Source organism: Camelus bactrianus, chromosome 6, assembly GCF_048773025.1.
Source record: "Camelus bactrianus isolate YW-2024 breed Bactrian camel chromosome 6, ASM4877302v1, whole genome shotgun sequence".
Classification (NCBI taxonomy): domain Eukaryota; kingdom Metazoa; phylum Chordata; class Mammalia; order Artiodactyla; family Camelidae; genus Camelus; species Camelus bactrianus.
This window is the reverse complement of record NC_133544.1, coordinates 45,844,905-45,870,196: the sequence shown is the minus strand read 5'-3', so window position 1 is coordinate 45,870,196 and position 25,292 is coordinate 45,844,905. Positions and strand designations below refer to the sequence as shown.

General features: G+C 33.3%; 1 protein-coding gene across 1 annotated transcript in view; it reads right to left on the bottom strand.

The window, feature by feature from the left end:
* MDGA2 (MAM domain containing glycosylphosphatidylinositol anchor 2) overlaps positions 1-25,292 on the bottom strand; it is a 693,384-nt gene that overhangs the window by 65,344 nt on the left and 602,748 nt on the right. Inside the window, exon 10 of the mRNA XM_010967002.2 lies at positions 5,618-5,766. Coding sequence (XP_010965304.2) covers positions 5,618-5,766 — 149 coding nt within the window. The remainder of the gene's footprint in view (positions 1-5,617; positions 5,767-25,292) is intronic.

The window sequence follows — 25,292 nt, the reverse complement described above, 5'->3', positions numbered from 1 at the left end:
AAGTTATCAAAAATAATTAAAAATAAAAAGACAATGCAACGAAGTCAGTTTATCCGTAAGTTCTCCACAGGTCTCTCTGGACTTGGCATTAAACGTGGTTTGTCAAATAGTTTCAACACTTGTCTCAACAATATCTGTCCCAATTGGCTTAAGTCAAACATGTACATTATTCTAATTTCACTTCTATCTTATCTTACCATTTTCCTTCAGCATCTGTACACTGTGCCATAGAAAATAACACTTCATACAGGATGCTAAAACATAAAGGCATCCCCCATAACCAGTCACGTATACTGCAAGCTGCTTCTAGCAGTACTTTAGATGCTTAGCTGTATCAATAACATGAACACATTAATAACAATTAACATGCATATGGCCATTTGTGTATACAATAAATTTATAAAATTTTAATTACTATGATCTATTACAATATCAGGCCTTTCATAAATAAGAGTAAGCAATGAATTATGTAGTAAAATAAGAAAAATGTTTTAAGTGGAAGGAGAAATAAACTATAGCTCAGTTATTATAGTCTCATATATGAAGACCAAAATTAAATTTATAATAAACTCATCCAAAAATGAATTATGCCAGAAAAGCATATTCATGGTTAGTGATTTCTTGGTTAATCATTATGGAGTGATAACTATTTACAAAGAAAATTGGAGTGTAAACCTATAAAAACTAACCAGCCTCTCCTCTGGGGATCATGGCTCTGAACCACTACTTCACAGGACTCACCACTGCCACGCACGTTCCTGCGGCATTTGCTAATATGTTCCTATTATAGCGCTTACTTTAACAACACTGAGGACAATACTTCTTTTTTTAAAACTTGGCAAAAGTTTCAGTGACCAACTGGGTACGCATATGAACGTGAAATGATTCTATGCATTTTAACATATCATGATTTAAGAAGACTGGAACAGGGGGAATTAAGGTATTCTATTCAATAGAAGATCTCACTTCTCAAAGATGATAGTCAAAAAGTCACAATCATTGTGCACCTCTTAGGCAGAGTATAAAAAGGAAACTGTATAAAAGTCTAAAATCCTTTATTATTGGAACCTATAGTGTGTATGTTGAGTGGAGTCAAATGACGTTTATGCTGCTTGCTATATTCAGATAACTTAGAAATAGTTTTGCTTGTTTCTTAATTCCTTGGATACTAAGGAAGGCAGACAATCATATAACCTTTTTCTTTTTCCTGTTAAGCAACAAATGAAGCAAATAATTGGGAGGCTAGTAGCTGTCTAAGGAGATTAAACAATTGCTTAGCTGAGCCTAAAAAGTATAACTTGAGTACATCAAAATTTTGAGAAAACTTTTTTCCACACATTAATTTTTTAACTTCACATGATGTATCTGTTCTCTTTTTAAGTTTCTTAAAGCAGGGATTCCCAAATTCCAGTGCTTTTTTATATACACTGCAGCAACCTTTAAGAATTGTGTATAAGCCAGTACTCAAATTCTGAGACAATTTTCTTCATTATATTTAAATATAGATCACACAGTTTACCTCAAAGAGTCAGTTAATTTTATCAGAAAACTGGAGGAATGCTGTGTTCAGCCTACCAACCCCATCCAGGTGGGGGTTTAGTAACGTTGTAGTGATTTTATACACTTATACTTATTTAAAAATCAGTAATAAGGTTTCTAATAGTTTCTGGATTAAAAACAAAGTGGGGCACTTTAGAACTGAATTTGCCATTAGATTTGAAGAATCAAAATTGCTTTTCAGACTTCATCAATTTGCATAATTAAGGCCATGTTTGATACTAAAAGGGGAGGTACTTTGCATTAGATAACCTAGATACTTTCTGGATAGAAGAAATTATTTAGATATATAGGCTCAAAATAAAAATATAGAGTAAAATAATGATTTTAAAATAATAAAATATGTAACGTAAGTTAACACTCTCTTGAAGAAAACTTGGTCTCACAATCAAAAATATAAATATTCATTATTAGGGAAAAAAAATCCCCTTTTTAAATTTAACCTGCTCAGGTTACATTCTAACATTGTTTATTTAAACATCATCCAAGTTATGCTGATTACATTCAAAAGCTCATTGATTTGAGATTCCAAGATAGCTTGAGACATGAAAAAAATGACAATCAGATCAGAATTCAAGAGTGATTCTCTAAAATGCTGATATCTGAGAGTGTCTTTAAACAATGTTGAAATCTAAATGTACATACCTGAGGAAGCAGGAATCTAAATTTTCTAATATAGAAAAATAACCTATTTCACTTAATGCCTTCGTTTCCTATTATTAAAACACAAGATATTCTTAAAGGATTATATCAATTTCATTGTATCTATGCCCTATCATCCTTGACTCTGGTGTACAAGGGGATCTTCAGTGGAAGTGTTGTCTGTTGAGGCCATTTGTGTGTTCAGATTTTTCACGTAAGGGGTAAATGTAAAGAATACGGTAGTGGGAAAAAGAGTGGTGTTTATACATGCTCCTTCTGTTTTTACACTATATCTACAAACATTATCTTCCGGTTCACATTGGCAGAACAGCAAAAGGCCATTACTCTTTACTGAAATATCCCCAAAAGATATATCAAAGCTTCTCTTCCATGAAGATATAGTATCCGAGTAAAATTACCAATTAAAAAATATTTTTACAAAAAAAGCCCCTAGAACAAAATAATACTTCTTTCTAAATAAAAGAAAATCCTATGAACAAAGAAGCCCAGAAAATAACACTAAGGCAAACAGAGAGTTAGCTGCAGAAACTGTGTAAGAAAAAGGATTGTTTTCTGGACCATAGTTTATAACACCAGAAATATGTTTTCCTCTAGTGGATAGCATGAATCTCACAAACTTGGAAAGAATAGTATTAGCACCAGACTTACTGATCCGATCAAGAAGGCTTTAAACTAAGACTCAAAGTGGAAGAGAAAAATGTGATTCAGTAAAATGGATATTATAGAGGACAACAGGTTTGAAATAAAAATAAGACAGTGAAAAAATGTCTAGAAATTATTTTGCAAAAATCATGGCTTGGAATAATACTTAGGCCCAGGATATACAGTGTGCTCAACAAAACTGAAATAAAAACAGTAGATTTGTTAAGCTCTTAAAATGTACTTTAAAGAAATTCTTACACAATCCTGAAAGCTGAGTATAAGAATTGCCACAGATGTTTCTATAAGGACTGTCCTGCACAATCTGCACAAGGGAACCGGGCCTGTGGGACAAGTGGGGGACATATTTCACTCCGCACTCCAACTGCCTGATAGGTATCATTATCTTCAAGCTTCCAGGTAGGAGCCTAGGCTTAGGTGTGTTCAGAAAGCTGCTCAAGGTTATGTAGCTAAAAAGCAGTAAGGCTAGATTTTGGCTAGAATTGGAAGCCAGACGTGTCAGGGGTTCATAATTTTAGCAAAGCACAGTAGGGGGGAATTTATACACATATATGCATGCATACATACCTTATTCTAAAGCATCAGAGTGGGGGGAAATTACCTAACTAATTTGTTTACAAGGATGAACAGTGACTGGGAAATGTGTATCATTGCATATCATGGAGTTATACACTAGTTTTATGAGGAGGAAACATAAAGACAGGAATTTAGAAGCCATGCTCCTGTCAGGAAAGCAAAATTTAAGAAAGAACAGAAAATGTCATTGGAAATAGCATAGCAATCAAAAATATTTCAGGAGGTAGTTTATTAATAACTAGTACAGCTATAGATAGAAAGGATGGGCTTTAATTAGTTGGGTCCCTCTTTGGAGCAAGGGTAATTCTGCTAAAATCTGTCTGTTTAAGGAGGAGGCTCCGATGGGAACGATTCTTATGTTCAATTTGACCTACAGAAAAGGTGACTTGCAGACACAGCAGAGCCTGGGAACAAAGGGTTGCAGAATGTGAGAGTGAAAGAAGGGAATGATGAGCAGGGTTCGGTAAGTTCATTCTGCAGACTTAAAACAGGCAGCCTTCAGCATACAGGAAGCAATGGGCAGTTTCCCGGATACTCTAAGAAAATATAACTGAGGAAGTAAACGAGAAACCAAGCATGAAATTCTGACTCTATCGTTACAAAAAACAAAACAAAACAAAAAAAGCCCCCAAAACAACAACAAAAAAACCTAACCCAATAAGCCAGAAAAAAGGAAAAGACACCTAAAGAAAATGATTCAGTTTTACAAATAGCAATTTGGTGTTAGGTTCTTAGTTTTTTGAAAACATATGTAATAAAAGATGAATGTGAATAATCAAATCATGTGGTGGGGACCTGGACGTGAATATGAGGTCTCTAAAGTCAAGAACATGCAAAGATGCTCCAAATATAAAAGATCTAAAATATTAGTTGTGTTGAGAAAAGAAAAGGGGAAAGAAATTGATAAGCCCAGCAACCGAGGGAGAACCGAGGCTGATCTTTTCTGTTCATGTCTTCTCTATCAAGAAAAATTATCATTGAATTAAAACAAGTAAAACAAACAATTTTGATACGGATTTGGGATTTACTCAGATCTACTTAGGGACTGAAGTAAATGAGGAATATTAAGAGAGAAAGTTTCTGAATGATCCATTGTTGTCTGTTGTATCAGGGACCCATGAATATTTAGACAAGAAAGCAGTGATTATCAAATGCTAGGATGTATTCATTAGACAATGATTTTTTTTAGATTATTATACAGGTAGGATAAGAATACCTGACTCACAATATATCTTAATTTTAATGATTCATCTTGCATAATCTTTTATTATAACTTTGCTAACAAGATAAAGACATTGGTTTTATGATAGTAAAACCAAGTAGATTGCTGATGATCGATCAATCTTTCTCCGAGCAAATTCTGTCCTTTCTGCTATCCAAACTCAAAGTGCTATTCTATGATTTAGTTAAGGAGGTGGAAAACACATTTTACAAATCTCTTGATAATACTAAGATGTGAGGGAAAGCTAATAGATTCTGTAGTAGTCAAATAAATCTTTAAAAATGTTTTGTTATGCCAAAATAATCACTCCAGATAACTTACCATGTATCTGGACACAATGTAAAGACCTACTTTTAAATTTCAAAAATATCATTTATACCAAAAAAAGGAACATGGTTCATTTGAAAATATCTGTTTTTACATAGTCTATAATCTTCAGCTACCTTAGGAAAACGTAATATTTGATTGTTCCTTCTCATCTTGCGAAAATACTTCTATTCTTCAGACATATTAAATTAGCTTTTAAAAATCCTATACACAATTTGAACCCCTTAGAATAAAAGTATGTAAGACTTCTAGCTTCTTAGGAAATAAGACAAAGAATTATGCAGCATAGGTAAGTGTGAGTACATCTTAAATAAGTCTTTTTTTCACAGAAATTATACCATGTAATTTCTATATCATATCTAATGATGAAGGATTTCAGAAAGCTCACTTTAATATGTCTCCTGTCATAGTGGAAAATGCAAAAATTAATTTCAAAGATTTGTAAATAATTCAGAACAGTTCTAGGTAGCATAATACTATCTTTGATTAGAAAAATAAATTCTGGAATTCATGCAAAAATGATAAAATTTTATAGCAACAAATCATAGTAACAAAGTCTTCACGAAGGATCACACACACACACACACACACAAAGACAATTACACTTCTCACCTGCCTAATACCCAACCGGTATGCCACAATCCGATCTACTGCATCAGGATTCATCTGAGTCCACTGTAGACTGTAGGAATAAACACGGTGCCTGTTCTGCCACACAGGATTGTAGGTGTCGTAATAGAATTCTGGAGCATAGGCCTTTCCTAAAAACAGAAAGAGTGCTTCAATTTGAATGATGACATATCACAGTTAAACATACTTCTTCTTTTTGGCCCTTTTACTACTTTCTACTATGTGTCCCATAAAGTAATGCTCATATTTAAAAAGTCATATGATTAAAATCTAATTAATTCCTGGAGAATTTTGAGACTAGATGCAAGAGGATTTCCTGGTTGGTTAGATAAGTGATGTGAGAGGAAGAGAATAATCAAGGATGGCTACAAATGTTCTGCCCGAAGCAACTAGCAGAACAGAGTTTCCATCAACTGACACGAAAAGCTATGGAAGGATCAAATTTTGGGGGAGAAGATCAGGAAATTATTTTTGAACAATCTGAATAATCTAAGTGGAGACATCAAGTATGATATACTAGTTTAGAATTCCGAAGAGGTTGGAGATAAAATCTTGCTTAACCATAGGCCTGTTGATAGATTTCAAACGTAAGCCATAAGACTGATGGGATCATCAAGAGAGTATGTGTGGATAGAGAGGAAGGCTAAGGTCTGACCACTAAGGAAATCCGAAGTTAAGAGATAGGGGAGGAGATAAGAACCCTCACAAAGGCCTGAGATGAACAACCAGTGAATAGGAGGAACATAAGAAATGTGGCATCCTAGAAGTCAAAAGAAGTATACCAGTGAGACGGGGTTATGGGATTAAGAGACACAAACTACTATACATAAAATAAATAAGCAACAAGGATATGCTGTACAGCACAGGGAAATATAACCATTTTTGGCCATAACTTTAAATGGAGCATAATATATAAAAATATTGAACCACAATACTGTACATCTGAAGCCAATATAGTATTGTAAATCAACCATACATCAATAAAAAAGAATTTAAAATAAAGTCTATTCACAAGTGAATGATTAACTCTGACAAAAAATAATTCAGTAAGTATGACAGTTTGTGTTTATCATGCATGTCTTTGGTCAATAAATCTGAGATTAACCAAACACAAACTTAGTAACACAAGAACTTTGGTCAATTAACAAGGAAGCTTTCACTTAGATTTTAAGGATCTGTGAAGCACACATATATAACATACATAAGCCATCTCAGTTTTTTTTTGTTTTAATCACCAAATTGAAAAGTGCACAAACCATTTGGAATTATAGTTCCAACTTCCTCATATTCTGATATAAAGATTTTCTTCACATCCTGTATTTTTTAACCAATAATTTATTTATTTATTTATTAAATCAATAACATTTAGTGAGGGCCTATTAAATGCCAAGTAGTATTCTGGCTCTGAGGATACAAAGAGTGAGGAGGTATGGCCTCTGTCTTCCTAGAAATTGCTTACATTTCCCTAGACTTTTCAAATAGCTTTACAATGCTTACTGAATGCTGAGTTAATAAGTTGTACATTTATCATCCCTTATTCAACATCCCTATTCAATATTTTTTAAATATTAGATTGAATATTAAATGTCCTCCTGGGGTTTTCCTCCTGGGTACCTGTATGCAGGAATGTTTCTCACCTGTTTTTTTTTTTTTCTTTATCATTAGTCACCTATCTTTAGGGATTGCAGAAGAGTTGATTCATAAAAACTTATCGCAGATAGTTAAAGGATGGATTTTGAACACTAAGAATGAAAGTGATACTCTCTATTATCCTGGAGAGGTTCACCAAGAAAAAAGTAACGCCAGATGAACTGAATTTAATTTTTGACTATTTTAATAACATTTGGAAATGTCTCCTATACCAACATTGTGTACATTAAAAACTGTTCTATGAATATTCATTCTGCTGAATTGAAAATGGATTATCGACTCTATACAAAGAATCTTGTGTAGAAGGGGATCTCTAGAAAAGAGCCATCACATTCATTTTATTCCTTCTTTACCTTGTGTGATACTTTTACTTATTACTAACTAAACGATAACACAAATTCATGTTCACAACACTTAGTGAAATCTAGATGAGAGGAACACAATAAATATACTGCATGAAGGACTCAATATCCAAATCATTGACAACAGACCAAAATTCCCAAAATGTTATTGAGGAGGTACATTTAGTAGTAACCTAGATAAAGAGTTAGAGATTTTGATTAAAAATAAGTATCCAAAACCTAGAAATGAATCAATGAGCTGCTAAAGTGGGTAATGTCAATTTACAGTGTTTTCATCAGAGAGCAGTGTCTAGATTGAATTGAGAGATAAGATTCTCAATGGTTTTGTTGCTTGTTTGTTTGTTTTGAGGGGATTGGGGAGAAGGGGGGCTTGCTTTTGTTTTTTAGCTGAGGGGTATTAGATTAAGTCTTAAGTATCACTTTTTTTCTATAAAATTAGTGATGCATTCAAATAGAAACAAGGAGAGAATAAAGGCACAACTGGAGGCTATTTAGCATAGAAAAGGAAAAGAAAATCTCTCAAAAACTGGCAAATGGAGTTTTATGAGAGTTGAAACTGTATCACAGAGAAAAAAAAAATCAGGCTAAATTTTAACAGATGTATGAAATAAAATGAATACCAGTGAGTGGTTATTAGAAGAATATGTATTTTGACTTAGAAATGTTCTACCACTCCTCTCTGAATATGGACTGGCCTACACCAATATTTCCCTTCACTAGAGGTACTTAGTCAAAACCAAAGGGCCACTTAGCAGGGCTGAGATAGGTAGGTGACTGTCCACAAAATGGCCATGAAGGTAACACTCAGTCTCAGATCTCTACAGGGTGCTCTGAAACACTTGCCTACTGTATATTGTACTACTTCAACTCTTTTAAGTATGCTTCTATATAAATTCCATTTAATGTTTCTGTTATTTGTAGTCTAATCCTACTTTTTTGTTGACTGCCACAAGAGTAACTGGCTGCATGTCATAAATGCAAATTTCTAAAATTCTAGACCTGTTTATCTAAATAAATACTTTTGAGAGTACTGACGCAGTCTGATGCTAAAGTTAAAAAAAAAATCCTCATGACCTTGTGAATAATATGAATTTGTATATCACGATCTATTTTTAAGGTTGTGAAAAATTAAGCTACAATCTAACCCTCATTACAATATTCCAGAAAGATCAAAATTTTCAGTAAAATTCCATCATCACCTTTATGTTTAATTGCACATTATTATAAAGGCTTTTCAATGTAGTTTTGAAAACACTTTATTCCATTTGCTTTGACAAGTCTGCATTACATATGAGTGATATCTATGTAATAAGTTTTTTCATGAAATATTAGTTTTGAAAAAGGAATAGAGATGACCAATTCCAATGTCTCATATGACAGATAAAGAAATTTTGAGACAATAGAAATGGTGATGATACATGGATGTTGGTATAAAGTTTTATTTTAGTTGAATAATTGTATGACCTTAGAATTAAAGATGAAAAAATATGTTTAGATGGTGCATAAATAATATTGATTAGTAACAAGTAATTACTGATAAATTATTTTGAGTAGTTACAGCTAAATATAGATATGCTTGTTATGTTTCAGAGCACACTGTATACAAATTTTTTTTGGATAAATTTTACAAAAGAAGAATTCTTTCTGGTTTTATGTGAGAAATTTATGTTAAAAGTAAAAAAAAACAACAAAAAAAAAACCAAAACCCACACAAATTTGTCTTCTGATTTCAGAGGCAATCACATTTAATATTTTATACATTCATATTGTAAGACGCACATAGAAATACTAAGAAAATGCCCTCAAAATAATCTTAGGTTCTGACAACCAAACATGACATCTGCTGGTTGAACAGGGAAAGAATTCTTAATTTTTTTTTTCCTTTTTATCCTTCAGGCATTTTTCCCTCCTTCCAGCAAGCATGCCAAAAAAATTTTCATTTTCTTTTATATTCCAGTTTTATTTTATGTAACATGTTCCAGTTTAAATCTTTTTAGACTAACTGACCTAAAAGTACATTCATTATCTAAACTAGCAGATAATTTTTAGACACATTATGTATGGTTATATATAGATTTTGGATTTTTAAATATTCTTGAAATATGTACAGAGAAAAAATCTAATTGCTCAAGTTTTTAAAATAGAATTTATATAAAAGTATATTTAGTCTATTTTGCAAATAGCTTCTCAAACGTTATTAAACTGAGGTTTTAAAATATGGTTTTATGCATGAAGCTCATAGTAGAAGAGATATTAAGAAGAAATGTTATGTCACTTTCTTAAAAATGTTAGATTAAAGTAAAACAATAATCTTTTTTAGGTGTATACCTAAGTTTGTAAGCAGAAAAGGAATTATTCCTTAAGGGTCAAAAAACAAAGTATTGAAAACCAGACACTGCATAGGAGTTTAGGGAAAAAAGGAGTGTTGTTGCCCTTTGTACATTTGGGAGCTGAAAACTTAAATCCATAGGCGATGAGGTTAAGGGGCCAGTTCAAGATGAGAAGTTGGAAATAGGCACATATGACCACATATGATCAAGACCAGTTTAAAAAAAAAAAAAAAAGCAATCCCAGACATAGGGTATACTGGAAAAAAAATTGCCCCTTACTAGCATAGGAAAATGAGAAATATATTTATATTAACAAAAACTCATCCTTGGCTAATGATACCACTGGATTGCTTGAGTAGATCCAGTATCAATCGGTTCTTGAAAGACATACCCTCAACTGAGATCCACAGAGAATTTTTCCAACAAAACACATTACTAACACACGAAATAAATGTTCCACTATGAGTGGCTAAGAAGACTAGTAAACAACAGGATTAACTACAGATAACAGAAACATGGAATCGGAGTTTCAAATAAGTATGCTTAAAACAACTGAAGGAATTTACCAGAAAAAAGTAAGTAAACACTATGGGACCTTTTACAAAAGAATAATTAATAGTCTTTTATTGGGACCAAAAGTAGGTTTCATAGGGGACATATATGACATCTTTATTGATCTTAAAAAAGAAGAAATTCCTCAGACAGTAAAGAAGAACTCATGAAAGGATAAAGAAGAGAAGAAATAAACCACGGCCTTAGGTAGAGAAAAAATGAATGTCTTATAGGGAACATTTCAGGATTACCACATGTGGTATGGTTGTAACATGCAGTGCCCATCTTTCCAGTCACGCTAGGCAGTTTGAGAAAAGGGATGGTCTCATTAGCTCTTAATACTGTGGTTGACACAACGCACGGGCTTGAGTGAGGCAGGAAGAAGTTAAGTGCTAATTTATCAAGTGTTTTGTTTGATATAGGATACGTGATATTTACCTTACAGTTCATTTTGAAATTATTTTAACCAGTATTCACTTCAGTGGGAGAAAAGATTCTACAGTGAATCTACTGATTTTCATTCCCCAGTGTGAAAAGAACTCAGTGACATCAAAGAATTGAATGACAACTAAATTAATAATCAAAGTGGTAATAAAAAAGAAATTTCACAAAAACACACTTGCAAAGTATCAAAAAAAAGCAATTTAAAACTTTTCAAATGTGTATTTATTAGTACAAGAAGAGTAGACACAGAGATTTATAACAAACTTAAAACACTGATGATGCACTGATTAAAAAAAAAAGAGCTCTAAAATCACAGGAATCACAGCTCTGTGCCTGTATGCGTTTTTAGCAGAAGCTAAGCAAAACAGTCAAGTGCTTTTGGAATCAGAGTCATATTGTGTTTAGACACACAGACTGGCTAAGGCAGTGGATTACTCATTACAATTTTTTAGGCATAATATACAATAAACATCTATGCAGCTCTTTGTCCTTCCTCCATAGGACAGAAGAAATAACATGCAGTTGTTGGAACCATAACTACTTTTTCTTCAAATTAGTTAATCTTAAATCATACTTAAATATTTCTACAGAAATGGGCCTTTTTTTTAAGTTTTTAATTAGGAATGTGTTATAAATCCATTTCATATTTTATAAATATAACTGGTGAGAAAGAAGAGAATGGATTGGATAAGAGAGAAACCTTCATCTAGAAACCAGAAAGAAGATGTGATTTGGGAAATGAAGATTTGGCTGATTAATTCAAAAATCACTGCAGACAAAAAACTGATCAGCACTTGTCCTTTGCATTTGCTGCATGGAGTCCTAAATTTTCAGTTTTCAGAGGCTGAATGGACACCAGAGTCCCTAGCTGAGATGGAAAATGACATTATGCATCTCATCCTGGATGAAGAATGACATTAATTCCTGGGATCCTATTCTTCTGAAAGATTATCAATGTGATTCAAAGCCATGTAAAAGTGTCATGAAAGTGGTGGCATAGGGAGCGCTCTGAGGACAAAAAAAAATTAAATTTTGTGAAGTCAAAGGAAATTTTTTTAAAAAGAATCAATGTATTATTCATCTTGTTACCTGTATTTGGTATTTAGTTACATGGTATTTCCTATTAGTTCTCATAAAATTAAAAGTAAGCAATAAAGGAATGATTCCTGAATTGATGGTTCTATCTATTCTAATTTGATAAGAAAGGTGGTAAATTAATATGAAGAAGGAATGAAAAAGTTGAAAGTATGAAATACTTAACAAAAGAAACAATCTGATAAAGAACAATTTATCTTAGAATCAAGGTGAATGTCACAGCAGCAGAAATACTGAACAGCATCGAGAGTTTGTTCAACTGTGATAACTTGTCAGTATGTGTGCAGCAAACAAAAACATAACAATGAAGATAGCTGTGAAGTCAATGGCAACATCTCTCAGTTAATGATTGTTTAGAGTGTGTAAAAAAAAAACACAAAACTTAAAGATGTGTAACAATCTATAGCCCTACTAAATCATTTAGTTGAAACGCTTTTGTACTTGAAACAGAGAAGTGTTTTTCCATACTTCATCTTCACATTCAGAGACAGCAATCTGTTTTCAAATATCCATTCATTAGGACACTGTTTTTAAACTGCAACATAACTGGTTTTATTCAGTCCTTACACAGTTCCATTTTTAGTTCTGCTGGAGTCAGAGCTGTGGATACCACCTCACTGAGGCAGACTGCCCGGAGACCACAATTTCACATTCAAGACTTCCTCAGAATTTAGAGGCCTGGAGAGCTTGTGTACTGGCAGGATAAATAAGAAAACTATTGACAATATTGTCAGTCTTTACAAATCACCTGGATCCCTATAGAAAGCTCTTAATTTTGACCAAGCATAAAGTATAGTTGCTTTGGTTCCATTGTGATTTCTTATGTAGGTTTTGACTTTTCAAAATAAAACTGCTAAAAAAAAATAGGTTTCTCACTCTCCAAAAATGGCTTTATGAAAAACAATCTGTATTAAGTTAGTGCTCCTATCTCCTACCTGGAAAAACTTCAAAATAATTTTTTAGCATTAGTTTCCTTTAAAAATTCAATCACTAGAACAGTATTTTCAATAAGTATGTTTATGAATTTACTTTATGAACTGATAAATTCCTAATAATACATATTAAGCATTTTTATGGAGGGAATAAAAGTGATAGAAACTGAGAACAAATTTTATGGGATTTATGGCTAAATGCCTTTATAAAAGGCAAATTTGCCCACTCATCTGTGTCTCTTTTCTCCCTTGCATCTGCAGATTCATTTTTTCAGTTGTCTCCTGTTTGTAACTATTACAGTTTATTCTGATAACATCTAATTTCGCTCATCACTTCACATCAACAAAAGACTTCTAACTCAGTGTTTGTTGTGTACATGAATCAGTGAACCTTCCTCCTGACTGTGTTTCTCTCGCCCACATCCTAGTGACTCAGTCTGCCCATGACTGAAAGTACCTAAAACTCTAGTTTTATCCTTCCATTTCTTGACTTCTTAAACCGAAATGTTGTGCTGGTATAATTTCTGCTTGCTTTTCAATTCTTATGTTTTGGTACCCAAATCATAGCTATCCTTCCTTTCTTTAATTACTCCTTCTTCTGTGACAATCATTTATACTACAATACTTAGCATTTAATTAAGAAAATACATTGTAATATTACATCAATATATAAAAATTCCTGAAAATACTTCCTGTATGATTTTTCATTTTCTGATTAGAGGCCCTTTCCTAGATTCATACATAATGTAATTGGGGCAGTAGAGTGAACTAAACAATGTAAAGCAACTGCAGCCTTGTTGTTTTAGAATAATTCTAATGATTCAGTTCTCACACACATAATTTTAAAAAAATCAGAATTGTGGTATAATAGATAATATCTCCCAATAATATCATTTAAACTTAGGTATAGCCATTAAATAAATTTAATGTTACTGGCCAAGAACAACCTTCCTTTGACATGCCTGTGTTTTTAATATTAACCCTTCAATGAAATATTTAGCATGATTTTTGCAAAGAGAAAATAAAATGGGATAATTACTATAAAATTAATATAGCATTTATATTTTTCAAGTTCTGATTGCAGTTTAAAACATTATTTGGAGAACTTTGATGAAGATATGTTAACATAAATATTTACAGGCTAGGGAGGAAACAGTTAGGGAACTCTGTAACTTGCTCCCTTTCTCCTCAAGGATGTCTAAGGTGCTTATGACTCTACCAGACCACCTTCTAAACCAGGCTTCAGTAAACTGTATCTGTAAGGGGTCAGATAGTAAATATTCCAGGCTTTAAATTGTGATCAAGTATATCTGTCACAATTATGCAACTATGATATTGTGGGGAGTAAGCAGCCACTGAAAATATTGAATGGAAGTGGCTGTATTCCAACAAAATGTTAATTTTGGACATTGAAATGTGAATTTTATGATATAAGTTTCAGATGTACCAAATAATTATTCCTCATTTGATTTTTTGCCAACAATTTTAAAATATTAAAAAATATATTTTTAGCTCATGAGCCATACAAAAGCGATGGTAGACTGGATTTGTCTCAAGGGACATATTAACCTCTGTTCTAAATCATAGGGGATGTTAGAGCTTATATATTTAGTTATTAAGTTCTTTTTTAGAATTAAGGATGTACTAAGTTAGTATCTAAAAATGCCTTGACTGGGATCGATCTGGTCTGCTAAATTGCTTACTTTTAGTAAGTATGTATTTATAAACTACAGGTGCAGCGAAGAGTGAACATTAGCCACATAGATACTCTCAAGATCCCAAACCTATATTCACTGGTGGATTCCCTGGGCTAATTTCAACTATGGATGTTTACCACTCATGTCACACCAAACTCCAAAAAAAGAAAAAGGAATACCAGGAAGCACCACCTGATGGATTTGGGGACACTTGTATATGAATGCCAAGTATATGCAAGGCTATGTCTTGTTTCTTGTTTGTATATTTGGCTAATTATTAGTAAAAAGTGAAGGCTGTGAAAGACCTATAATTTATATAAACTTGTCTTGACAATAGAACCCTTTTTGGTAGGGCAAATGTCTACTTAATTATAGAATACCTAAGAAGGTATGTATGACATTTTTAATTAGCAGATGGATTTGACAATTAAGTGAATAAAATGAATGCATGTTTCAAGAGTCTCTTTAAGTTTCAATTGGTATATTTTTAAATAATGTAAATATATAAATAGCATTTGACCTGACATATGCTGAAAATACATTTTATAAATTCATGTAGTCCAAGATGATATAATTTGAGAGGGTAATGTGATATGAATGGAAAATTCTTCTACTCATCCAATGAGTTAACAGGTTAAAAATATTCCAATTTTTATGATTTTCAGAGTTGGCTATGTCACTCCAATTAAACATATCATTTACAGCTGAAAATCTCTTTTTTTCATAAGTATTTAAATAACCAAAGAAGAAAAAATGTGCAAAAAATGAGAAGACTTCGAAGTTCACTATTTCTCACATGTAACAGCCAGATGTTAACAAAAAAGGTTAATAAACTTTAAGAGAATTTAGTTTAGCTCTTTTAGACATTTGATTAAAAGTCCCAATTACAGTTTACAGATGTATATAAGCAATACTTTTAAAAAGTTCTCTAGAGCAAATTGAAATAGATTTCATATATCATTAGTGTATTTTCTCCTCAAAATGGTCAATTACTATATCATATCCTTTGGGCATTTAATGTGTTATTCTCTGATATATCAACATTCATAAACAACCACATTTTGGTAGATAAAATAAATAAAATTTAGATAGAGATTTAATGAGCTTTCAAAAAGAACACAAATTTTAAAATCTTTAGAGGAAAATATTGACTAAAACAAAGCACTCATTTCTCCTGTGTAAGTCATTCTATATAAGACCTTGTTTACTGACAAATAATAAAGTTCAAGACTCCATTAGTCACACATATTTGAAACTGAAGACAGTTAATCTCACTGTATGTTCAGTAACCACCTGGGTAAATCTTTTATTTTTTCAGGATTATACATAATACCCTATTATTATATGCTGCATCATTTTGATAAGGTGGTGGCTATTATACACTGCACTAGCTCTATGCACTGCCCAAACTATAATATTTCCCCCTTTCTACGGTTGTTTTATCTTTGTTTTTATAGATTATAAATACCTTGATGGAAGATATCTTATCTTTTATATATTGTCACATCAGTTGCAGATATGAACGAAATCAATTCAACTCAATGAATATCTCTACTAAAATTTTTCATTTAAATGGCCATTTGCATCTTTTTTAGGGGGCTGGAGTTGGAAGCAATTCAAGGATTTACTGCTTACAGAGTTGTCACCACAAGTACATTAACCAAAATTTCGTTGATTGGGAAAAATTTGTAAACTTGTTAATGTTATTGATGAAAATATCTCAACAGAAGAGACACTCAAATATGTACCACTAATTTCAGTAAGACCTTGAAAGACCACTTCATCACTTTCCCATTATAGTGCAGAAAAAATATTTTACCCCAATTTCTTTCAATTTATTTTCAGGGCTTTTTTTAGGATAAATAAAATAATGTTGTCAATTTAGTTGCAGTCACGTCAATGAAAGCCTTTACACAAATTTATTTTAAAATGTTATTTAAATAAACTAAAGTTGCTGGAATCATCAATAGATTATTACTGAGATAACAAAAACTGATGTAGAGCAAAATGGAATAATGTGTTTGTACATTACCTAGAAGGTGACAAATCTCAAATATTAAGCATTAAATTTTTTGCTTGATCCACATAGGTGGGAAGTTGATTAGGATTATTAATATAATCTTATACAATTCATATTGAGAAAATGCTACATAGCAAGACACTCATGATGTGCTCATGAAATAGCTTCATAAAATTCATACAATGTATTAAAATGTATTAGCATAAAGCAGAAGTTATTAAGTAATGAAAATTATGTAGATACCAAGGTTCTTTTCCTAATTACCAAAAAGCACTGAAGAAGACACTTACACTTGTGTGAAAAACTTCAACCTAATCTTCTTACAGTTTGCTTCTATAATTTAGGTTCACTTGAATATAATATCCTACCATACAATTCAATTTTCCCTTACAGATACTTCTTAAATGATTACGTATTTAGAAGAAGTATGTGTGTAGAAATATCTACTTGGGAAATTAAACTATAATGAGTTCAAATTATCTAAATTAAAATACCATTTTTACTTCAATTTCTGAAACTTGGAATGAACACAAGAGCCACTTTTATAAATGCTCCTGAAACCATCTTCATATTTTAATAATTTAGCCTTTTCCTTAATCTCTAGGAAGGCAGAGGCCATTAAAATAAGACCAAAGAGTATGACTTCCAGATCTATTTGTAGTAGAAACTATGAAAATAGTGATCAGGTGCAAAGACTATAACTTACCAAAAATCCTGTCCTTGGTTATTAGGAAACAAATCACTCAGACTGAAACAGGCAATCAAGCAGGGTTTTCAGAAGTAATATGGCTTAGTAGTTACTTCTTGCAAGAAAAGGGTCTGTTTTAACAAATCACTAAATGCTCAAGCCACACATATCTACATCAGTTGGAAGCTAGTGTGATATGTTTCCCCTTGTAAAAATTCTCCCCCAATTTAAGACACGTTTCAGAACAGTTCATGATTTTATTTGATTATTAATAAGTATAGTATAATCAGATAATAATAATAATAATAATATAATAATAATAATAATAGATTCATTTTGTCACTGGTTACTCTTTCAATTAGGTTTTTTGGCTCTCAAAAATAATAATTATTTTATGAACTAAGCTAGGTTACAAAGATATCTCTGCAGTCCAAGTGGAGAAAAATATAAAATTTAAATGAATTGATATTGTTTATGTAAAATACCTATCATAGCACTGGGGAAATATTGTTCAATAAACAATTTCCCACTGCACCCTCTCCCATAAAGAAAAAAAGAAGAAAGTGAAATAAAATTCTTCAGGAAGAGTCCATAGTTGGTTCCACTGCTATTGTTTAAAATTTAAAAGCATAGGAACTTGAAGCAATTTTAAAACTACACTAGACAAATTTAAATGAGTCCCTTTTTTCTTTTAAACTTTAGTGAAGCACTATTCCAACATAATTGTCACCTTTTGGCCCTTTCTTGGCATCAGTCTAGAAAACAAAATATTTATACAAAATAGTTACTGGCTTCCACACCAAATAGATACAGTTGTCTTGGGCAATATAAAATAAATATATGCATTAACCATATAACATTTCAACTTAAATGAACAACCCTTTTACTCTAAAATCCTGAATGTACTTTGCCAAAAATGATGCTAAATATGAATAATGTGAGTTTTTTTTGTTTTTTTCAAAATAGGTTAGGTTAGGATCTGAAAATCTGAAAGATGATGTGGATTTGATGAAACAATTAGCTCTCATATTAGGTAAATAGGAAATTGCTAAGGGTTTAGAGAAAGTTTGGAAATAAAATTTATAAATCCTTTTGTATTTTACCTGGACATATCTAAGTGTTATATGTATTAAAAGGCACATATTCTACCATATTCCTTTTTCCATCTGACTATGCCTACAGGGCACAGCACAGGCAGACAATCTGAGCAAAGTGCCTTGAATGTTGGTTGCCAGGAACACATGAGGCAGCAGCAGAAGTCCCAGAGCCAGATACCATTTCCATCTTCTGGAGCACATGTTCCAGAACTTCCCAGGAACTCTGGAGACAGTCCAGATCCAGGCTAGAAAGGGACTGAGGCCTCTCTTGAATTCACAGCTTGAGGTTAGAGAAAAAGACCCAGCGATTCATGGACGGGTGGGGCCTGGGGACTAGAATCAGGAAGCCCCATAGGTTTGGGGTTTTTTTGGGGGGTGGGGTGGGGGGAGCACTGAAGGAGAAATGATAAAATGGCTAACTAATTCTTGGATTTTAGAACAATCAGCAAAGCTGACTGACCAGACACTGCTCCTCAGGCCCATTTTTAAAGCTAAAGTTGTTGATTCCCCTGTTTGTTTCACCTTACTCTGGCAACTGAAATTTAAAATCATGTTTGGATTCTGAGACATTCCCGCAGGAAGGGAGTCACGGGACGATGATCTCAGGAGAATGACCAGACCCTCCGAAGTCCTTCCTGGCACCTGATGAGTCTGATCAGATAAAGAAGGTCGCGGGCTGATGACCCTCCAGGCCACTGGATGGTCTCATGATGCCCAAGAGACTCGCCGAGATTCGGAAGGAAGCTTCAGCAGATACCCGTTTTATGCCCCAATTTGTTCACTGTATAATCACTAAGCCCCAACCCTAAGATGGGTTCACAGTTTTGAAGGCACAAGCCTGCTGTGAGTCCCCTTTGTCCGGCAAAGCAATAAAGCTGACTCTTTTCTTCTAAATTCTAAAAAAAATAAAATAAAATAAAAAATAAAGCCACATATTCTAAAGAAAAATAATCTGATAATCTGGAGAGCTCCTCTGGGAATAAAGATCGTTGACTATTGATGGAGGAGAGACGTGTATAAAGAGAAAGAAAGAAAGGCAGCTCTTGAATTTTGTACTTCAATTACCAACCCTATTCTATCAAGTATTTGAGACACATACCAGAATTATATGTCTGGAATCGCTGTTAAAAGTTATTCTATTATAATTGACCATTACAACCATGGACCCATGAAGCAAGAAAAATCTTGAGGGATGAAAACTGTATCTCAAATTTATATAAGAATTTGTAGTTTAAAAAGTATTTTCACAAATATTAACTTATTGAGTCTTCACAGAAGTTGGAAGAGCAAATATGCAGAGGGATATTACTTGGCTTGAACTGTAAATCTTGAAAGTTCATATGAATATCCCAATTACTGAAATAATGCAGGCTACTGTCCTTGTCTGGTCTGCAGAGCATCCCTCAAAAAGATCCAAATGACTATTTTGTGAGAGGGAAGAGAAGTTACACCATTTACCTCTATATGCAAAGGAAGTTGGCTTTCAAAATGAGAGGGTCTCTACCTTCCTCAGCGTATATTTTTTCAGAAACGTTGAAATGAAAAAAATTATTAGAAATATCTCTTTTTGGAAACACTGCAGCAATTAATCCCAAAGCAGACAGAATACAAAATTATTTTGCTTCACTTTATATTTTAGAAAGACACGTCAATAATACATCGTGCATGTCAACTGCCAATGGCTGGGGAAAGCACACACCAAACCTTCTTGTCATTGGTGAGGGAACCACAAAGTCAGAGTAGCTATCTGAGCACTACATTTGGCTCTGTCACAATCATGGCTCTAGGCTGATTTTATGATTCTCTTTTGCTGTCCCTTCAAGCATTATGCCATTTTTTTCAAGTATCACAACTATGTTTGTTAGTGAGCCAGCTCTAGGATGTATATGCCTGAGCTGGCATGGGGAGCAGAGGCAACTGAAGTTGCAGAAGAAATTCTATAGATTATTAAATTTCACGAGACAGAAGCAGATTTAGAAACAGAAAATGATTAAATATAAATGGTGTTCAATTCCTGGGCTAAGAACAAATCTCCTATTTTGTAGTGAGTGCATCATTTTGTAAAAATAGTGAGTATATCCTTGTTCTCTGACCAACTCTATTTCCCCTAGCTAGTCCTATACATCCCACACCTAAAAACACCTGCTGCAGAATTAAATTACTGAAGTAATAAGCAACCACTTATTTAGAGGTGGAATTGCTAATTCTTAAAAGATCCAGAAAAAAACCCCCAGAAATTCTATTGGCATTTTCCTTAAATACAAAAGAATATTTATAAACCAAGATAAGGAATAAATAAAACTCTGCTTATTTTTTAGGGCCCATATTTTTATAAGGCTCCAAAACTTGTCCCTTGTTTGTTCTGGGAATCCCGAATGGACGTCTCATATGTAACCCAAAAGCCACTTTAGGTTTTCTTGCTCTTCCTTCCTTATTCCAGCTTCCATCAAAGGGACAGTTAGAGAAAAGACAACACACCTTTCCCTTGAGGTTGTGTGTAGTGTAGGGAAATTTTAATGTAAATCTGAACTATGTAGCAGAAACAGTGTGTGAAAAACATACCAATGTGCAAAATTTGAAATAGAACTAAACAAGGGAAAAATCCCACAGACAATGTCATATTAGAGATTCAATTTATTTTTGTTTAGTCTTGTAATATCGGATATGGAAGGAGTTTTCTTCTCTCTTCATACACTAAATGTCTATAGATGGACAACTTCTCATAAAAATCTCATGAAATACTTTCCTCAGGGGTCTTCCTATTCATGACTTTGTAAGTGTGCTTCTTCCAGTGTTCTACCTGTATACAGTAAACATTCTAATTGTGTCTTCTGAGCATCAGGAGAAAGCTTAATCTAGGGAATAAAATAGTTCTTTCTATGCTTAAGGAAGAACTGATGGTTGATCTCTCCCAGACAAAAATAAGACTGTTAAAGGCACTTACGTGGGTAGTTTTTGCTATTTGCCAGGCACCATGCTAATCACTTGCATACGTTATGTTTTTTAATATTCACAATCCCCTGCAGGATGAGGATATTCTTATCATCTTGCTTTCATGAAAGATGAAGTGAAGATTAGAGATCTTAAACAACTTGCCTTAAAAGCTGCATTCTGAACCCAAACTGTCCAAAGACCTTTTTATTCTAACATCCAACGTTTTTGGATATGGTTGCTCCCTATCAAGTGTGACGGGGTGAAGGGGTGAGTGGGGTTCAACCCCAGGATCTATTTCTCTTGCAACCACTTGTGCCTGGTATAGGAGTAACAACTGCTTCAAGAAGGGGCACTGTTTTCCTAACTCACAAAGACTGTACAGGCTGGTGGATTTCCTGATAAGATGCTACTTCCACTAATCTAAAAAGGATTCCTACTCCACCCATTATGAAAACAGAAACTTAAACTACAATTTACTCCAAGACTCAAATGGATTTGCCATATTATATCGTTATCTAAAAGTATTATCAATTTAGGAATTTATAAAGATTGACTAAATCTCCAGAATGAGAACTGTATTTCATTAAACATTGAATTCAGAGATAATGCATGTACAAGAATTTGCAAATAAAGTTGTTCAGTCTTTCCTAAAGCAATACATTCCCTACAAAGTTAACAGTTCCAAAGTATCTAAGAGCCTGGTGTTCACTTAAAGGACCACTGGTTGGGGTGTGTGCATGGAGAGGGAACAGAGGGATGAACTGCCCCAGTGGCTCGTAGGCTGAGAGGACTGAATGTTCAATGGTGTACTTATGAAGCACATTAACTTCTTGGCAAGAGCTGTTGCTGCACATGTGGGTGGTCCATTGCTGAATATGAATGTGCTGAATATCACTTAGGCAGGGAACAAGAGGTGTTCAAGTGAGTTGGAGAGGAGCCCAGAAGGTATGCTGTTTATCTTCTAGGAACATTTATTTTCTCCAAAACATATAACTTGAATTAATAAAGTGGATTTCGATGTGAGTTAAGGCAACCAGTTATGGAATCTGAACCACTGTGACTCCCTGAGAATAACCAAAAGATCTGTGAATGTGACTCCTGGTGCAAGACAAAGATTAGAGCACAAATAACTGTTCTTATCATATTACCAAGAAGCACTGGTCTGGATCTGACTGCAAAGCAGGTACCTGCCTACAGTTCGCTGCTGAGGCTACTAGTGACTCACTTTCATGAGCCCTTTAGAAAAAGACCAAGTGCAGTAAAATGATGGAAGGTGATTTTTTAAGTAATGCTCACGTAAGTAATGTAAAATTATAGGACTTCGGTTATATTCTATGGTCTGACATTTGAAAAGATTTAAAAAAAAAAGAAAACCTCTATTGACTTTCTCAGCTTATGGCTACAGCACAAAATACCCTTCAAGAAAAGACCATGGATCAGGCTGTGGGCAATCATCTGAGGACTTTCTCACCTGACCACTTCAAGTCTGGTTTCTGGCATGCCTCTGGAACAAGTTTTGCACTGCTCTCATCCATTAATCATCCCTTCAGGGTAATGGACAAAGGCCAGGACACTTTGAGGTTTGGGAGATGGTTTTGATGCTACTGAACTAAAATCCTTTGATTTTTTCACAGATTGGTTTTCTTACCTACCGCTTAATATCTACTGAAAAAAAAATCCAGCCATTCTAAGCACTAAACAGAGCCTTAAGAAGAGAAATACTGAACATATAATATTCATATAAATGTGTATGCATTTCTACATTCAGGTTTCTTTATTCTTTTCTGGTGTCAGTGAATATTATGAAGATTCTTTTCTCTCAGGGGAAACTATTTGTGATTTCAAACTTTTTCTTATCCTTTACAAACTGGATCTAATGCCTGCCCAAAATAATATAAGGAAGCTGTGAGAAATAGTTTTGGAATCCTGTATTCTACCCTGTTATGCTGATATCTCTGTCTTCCCCTTATTCCACACAGCAGTGATAGTCACACTTATAAAATGGTAATCCTCCAAAACCTGATTCATATCTCTCTGATTTAACACATGACTTTTGTTACCAACATATTGGGTCACTCAATATTCTTAATGTAGCAGTCACTGTCTCTTAAAGTAAGAGATATAGTTGGGAAGAGAATGGTAGTGGTTATCTTGGGGAGGGGAAATACTGTGAAGACAACCAGTTTACAACTCCTAAAGATCTCTAAAAGCAATTTAGAGGTTGGGGGGGAAAGGAACAAAGTATTCTTGAGGAACAATAAAAAATTTTTAAAAAGTAACACAATATGGATTAGAAAAAATATATACATGGTAACATTAAATAGAACAAATGTCATTCATATTATGAAACACCTCCTATTCCCAACCTTACTTTATTTGGCAAATACCATTCATTTTTTGGTAATACTTTATTGAAGTATAATTTACATATAATGAAATGCACACATTTTAAGTGCAGATTTTGTTGATCCTTGAGAAATATACATTACTATATAATCAACACCTCAATCAAGATATAGGAGATTTCCAGCACTGCAGAAAGCTACCTCCTATTCCTTTGTGATCAATCATTGCCACTTTCAGCTCCAGCCAAAGAATATAGTTGCTATTACTAAAGATTAGTTTTGTGTGTTGAGAAAAGTCATATAAATGGAATCATAAAGTCTGCAGTTGTGTTTACTCAATATATTGTTTTTAAAATCCATCCATTCATGTATTGTGTGTATTCGTAATTCTCTCCAATTTTATAACTGAGTAAAGTTCCATTTCATGAGTAGATTAGATCACAAGTTGTTTATCCATTAACCTATTGATGGGTATTTGTGTTGCTTCTAGTTAGACACGATTACACATAAAGCTGCTGTTAGAGTTTGTGTATAAATCTTTGTATAGACATATGCTTTAATTTCTGTTAAGAGTAATCATCTTGGAGTGGAAGTGATTGATCACAGGGTAAGTGTATACTTAAGTTAATGAGAGACTGACAAGCTATTTTGAAAACAGAAATCCCATTTTACATTTCCAGCAATAATGTGTGGTCATTTCATCGACTCTATATCCTCACCTACACTTGTTAGTCTTTTTAACTTTAGTCATTACAAGGTGTGTATCTCATTGTGGTTTAAATTTCATTTATCTGATGACAAATGATGCCTACCAGTTTTTATATGAACATTGGTCAACTGTATGCTCTTTCATGCAATGTATACTCAAGTCTTTTGCCAATTTTTAATTGGACTGTCTTGTTATTGAGTTTTTAGAATTATTTATATACTCTGGATACAAACCTTTTATCACATACATCTATTTCAAATACTTTCTTCCAGTTTGTGCTTTGCCTTTTCCTTTTTTAATGATGTCTTTCAAAGAGCAGAAAGATTGTAGTTTTTTTTTTTGTATTATTTTTTAAAGAGTGATGATGCTTTTGTTTACTAAGAAATTTTTGCCCATTCCAAATTTGCATAATTTTCTCCTGAGTTTTGTCTAGAATTTTATAGTTGTAGCTTTTTCTATTTACATCTAAAACCAATTTTAAATTAATCTTGTGGGTAGTGTGAAGTATTGTTTCAGGTTTAAGTTTTAATATGAATATCCAATTGTTCTAGTACAATTTATTCAGAAGACTATCATTTCCTAGTGGATTATGCTGGTGACTCTGAAAAACTCAGCTGACCACATGAGTCATATATGTTACCACAGAGGTCTATTCCTGATTCTTTATCCTGTCTCATTGATTCATGTGCTTATATTTACACAAAAACCAAACTACCTTGATTACTGTGGCTTTATACTGAGCCTTGAAATCGGGTAGTGTGAGTCTTCTAACTTTGTTCTTTTCCCCCTTCAACATAGGTAT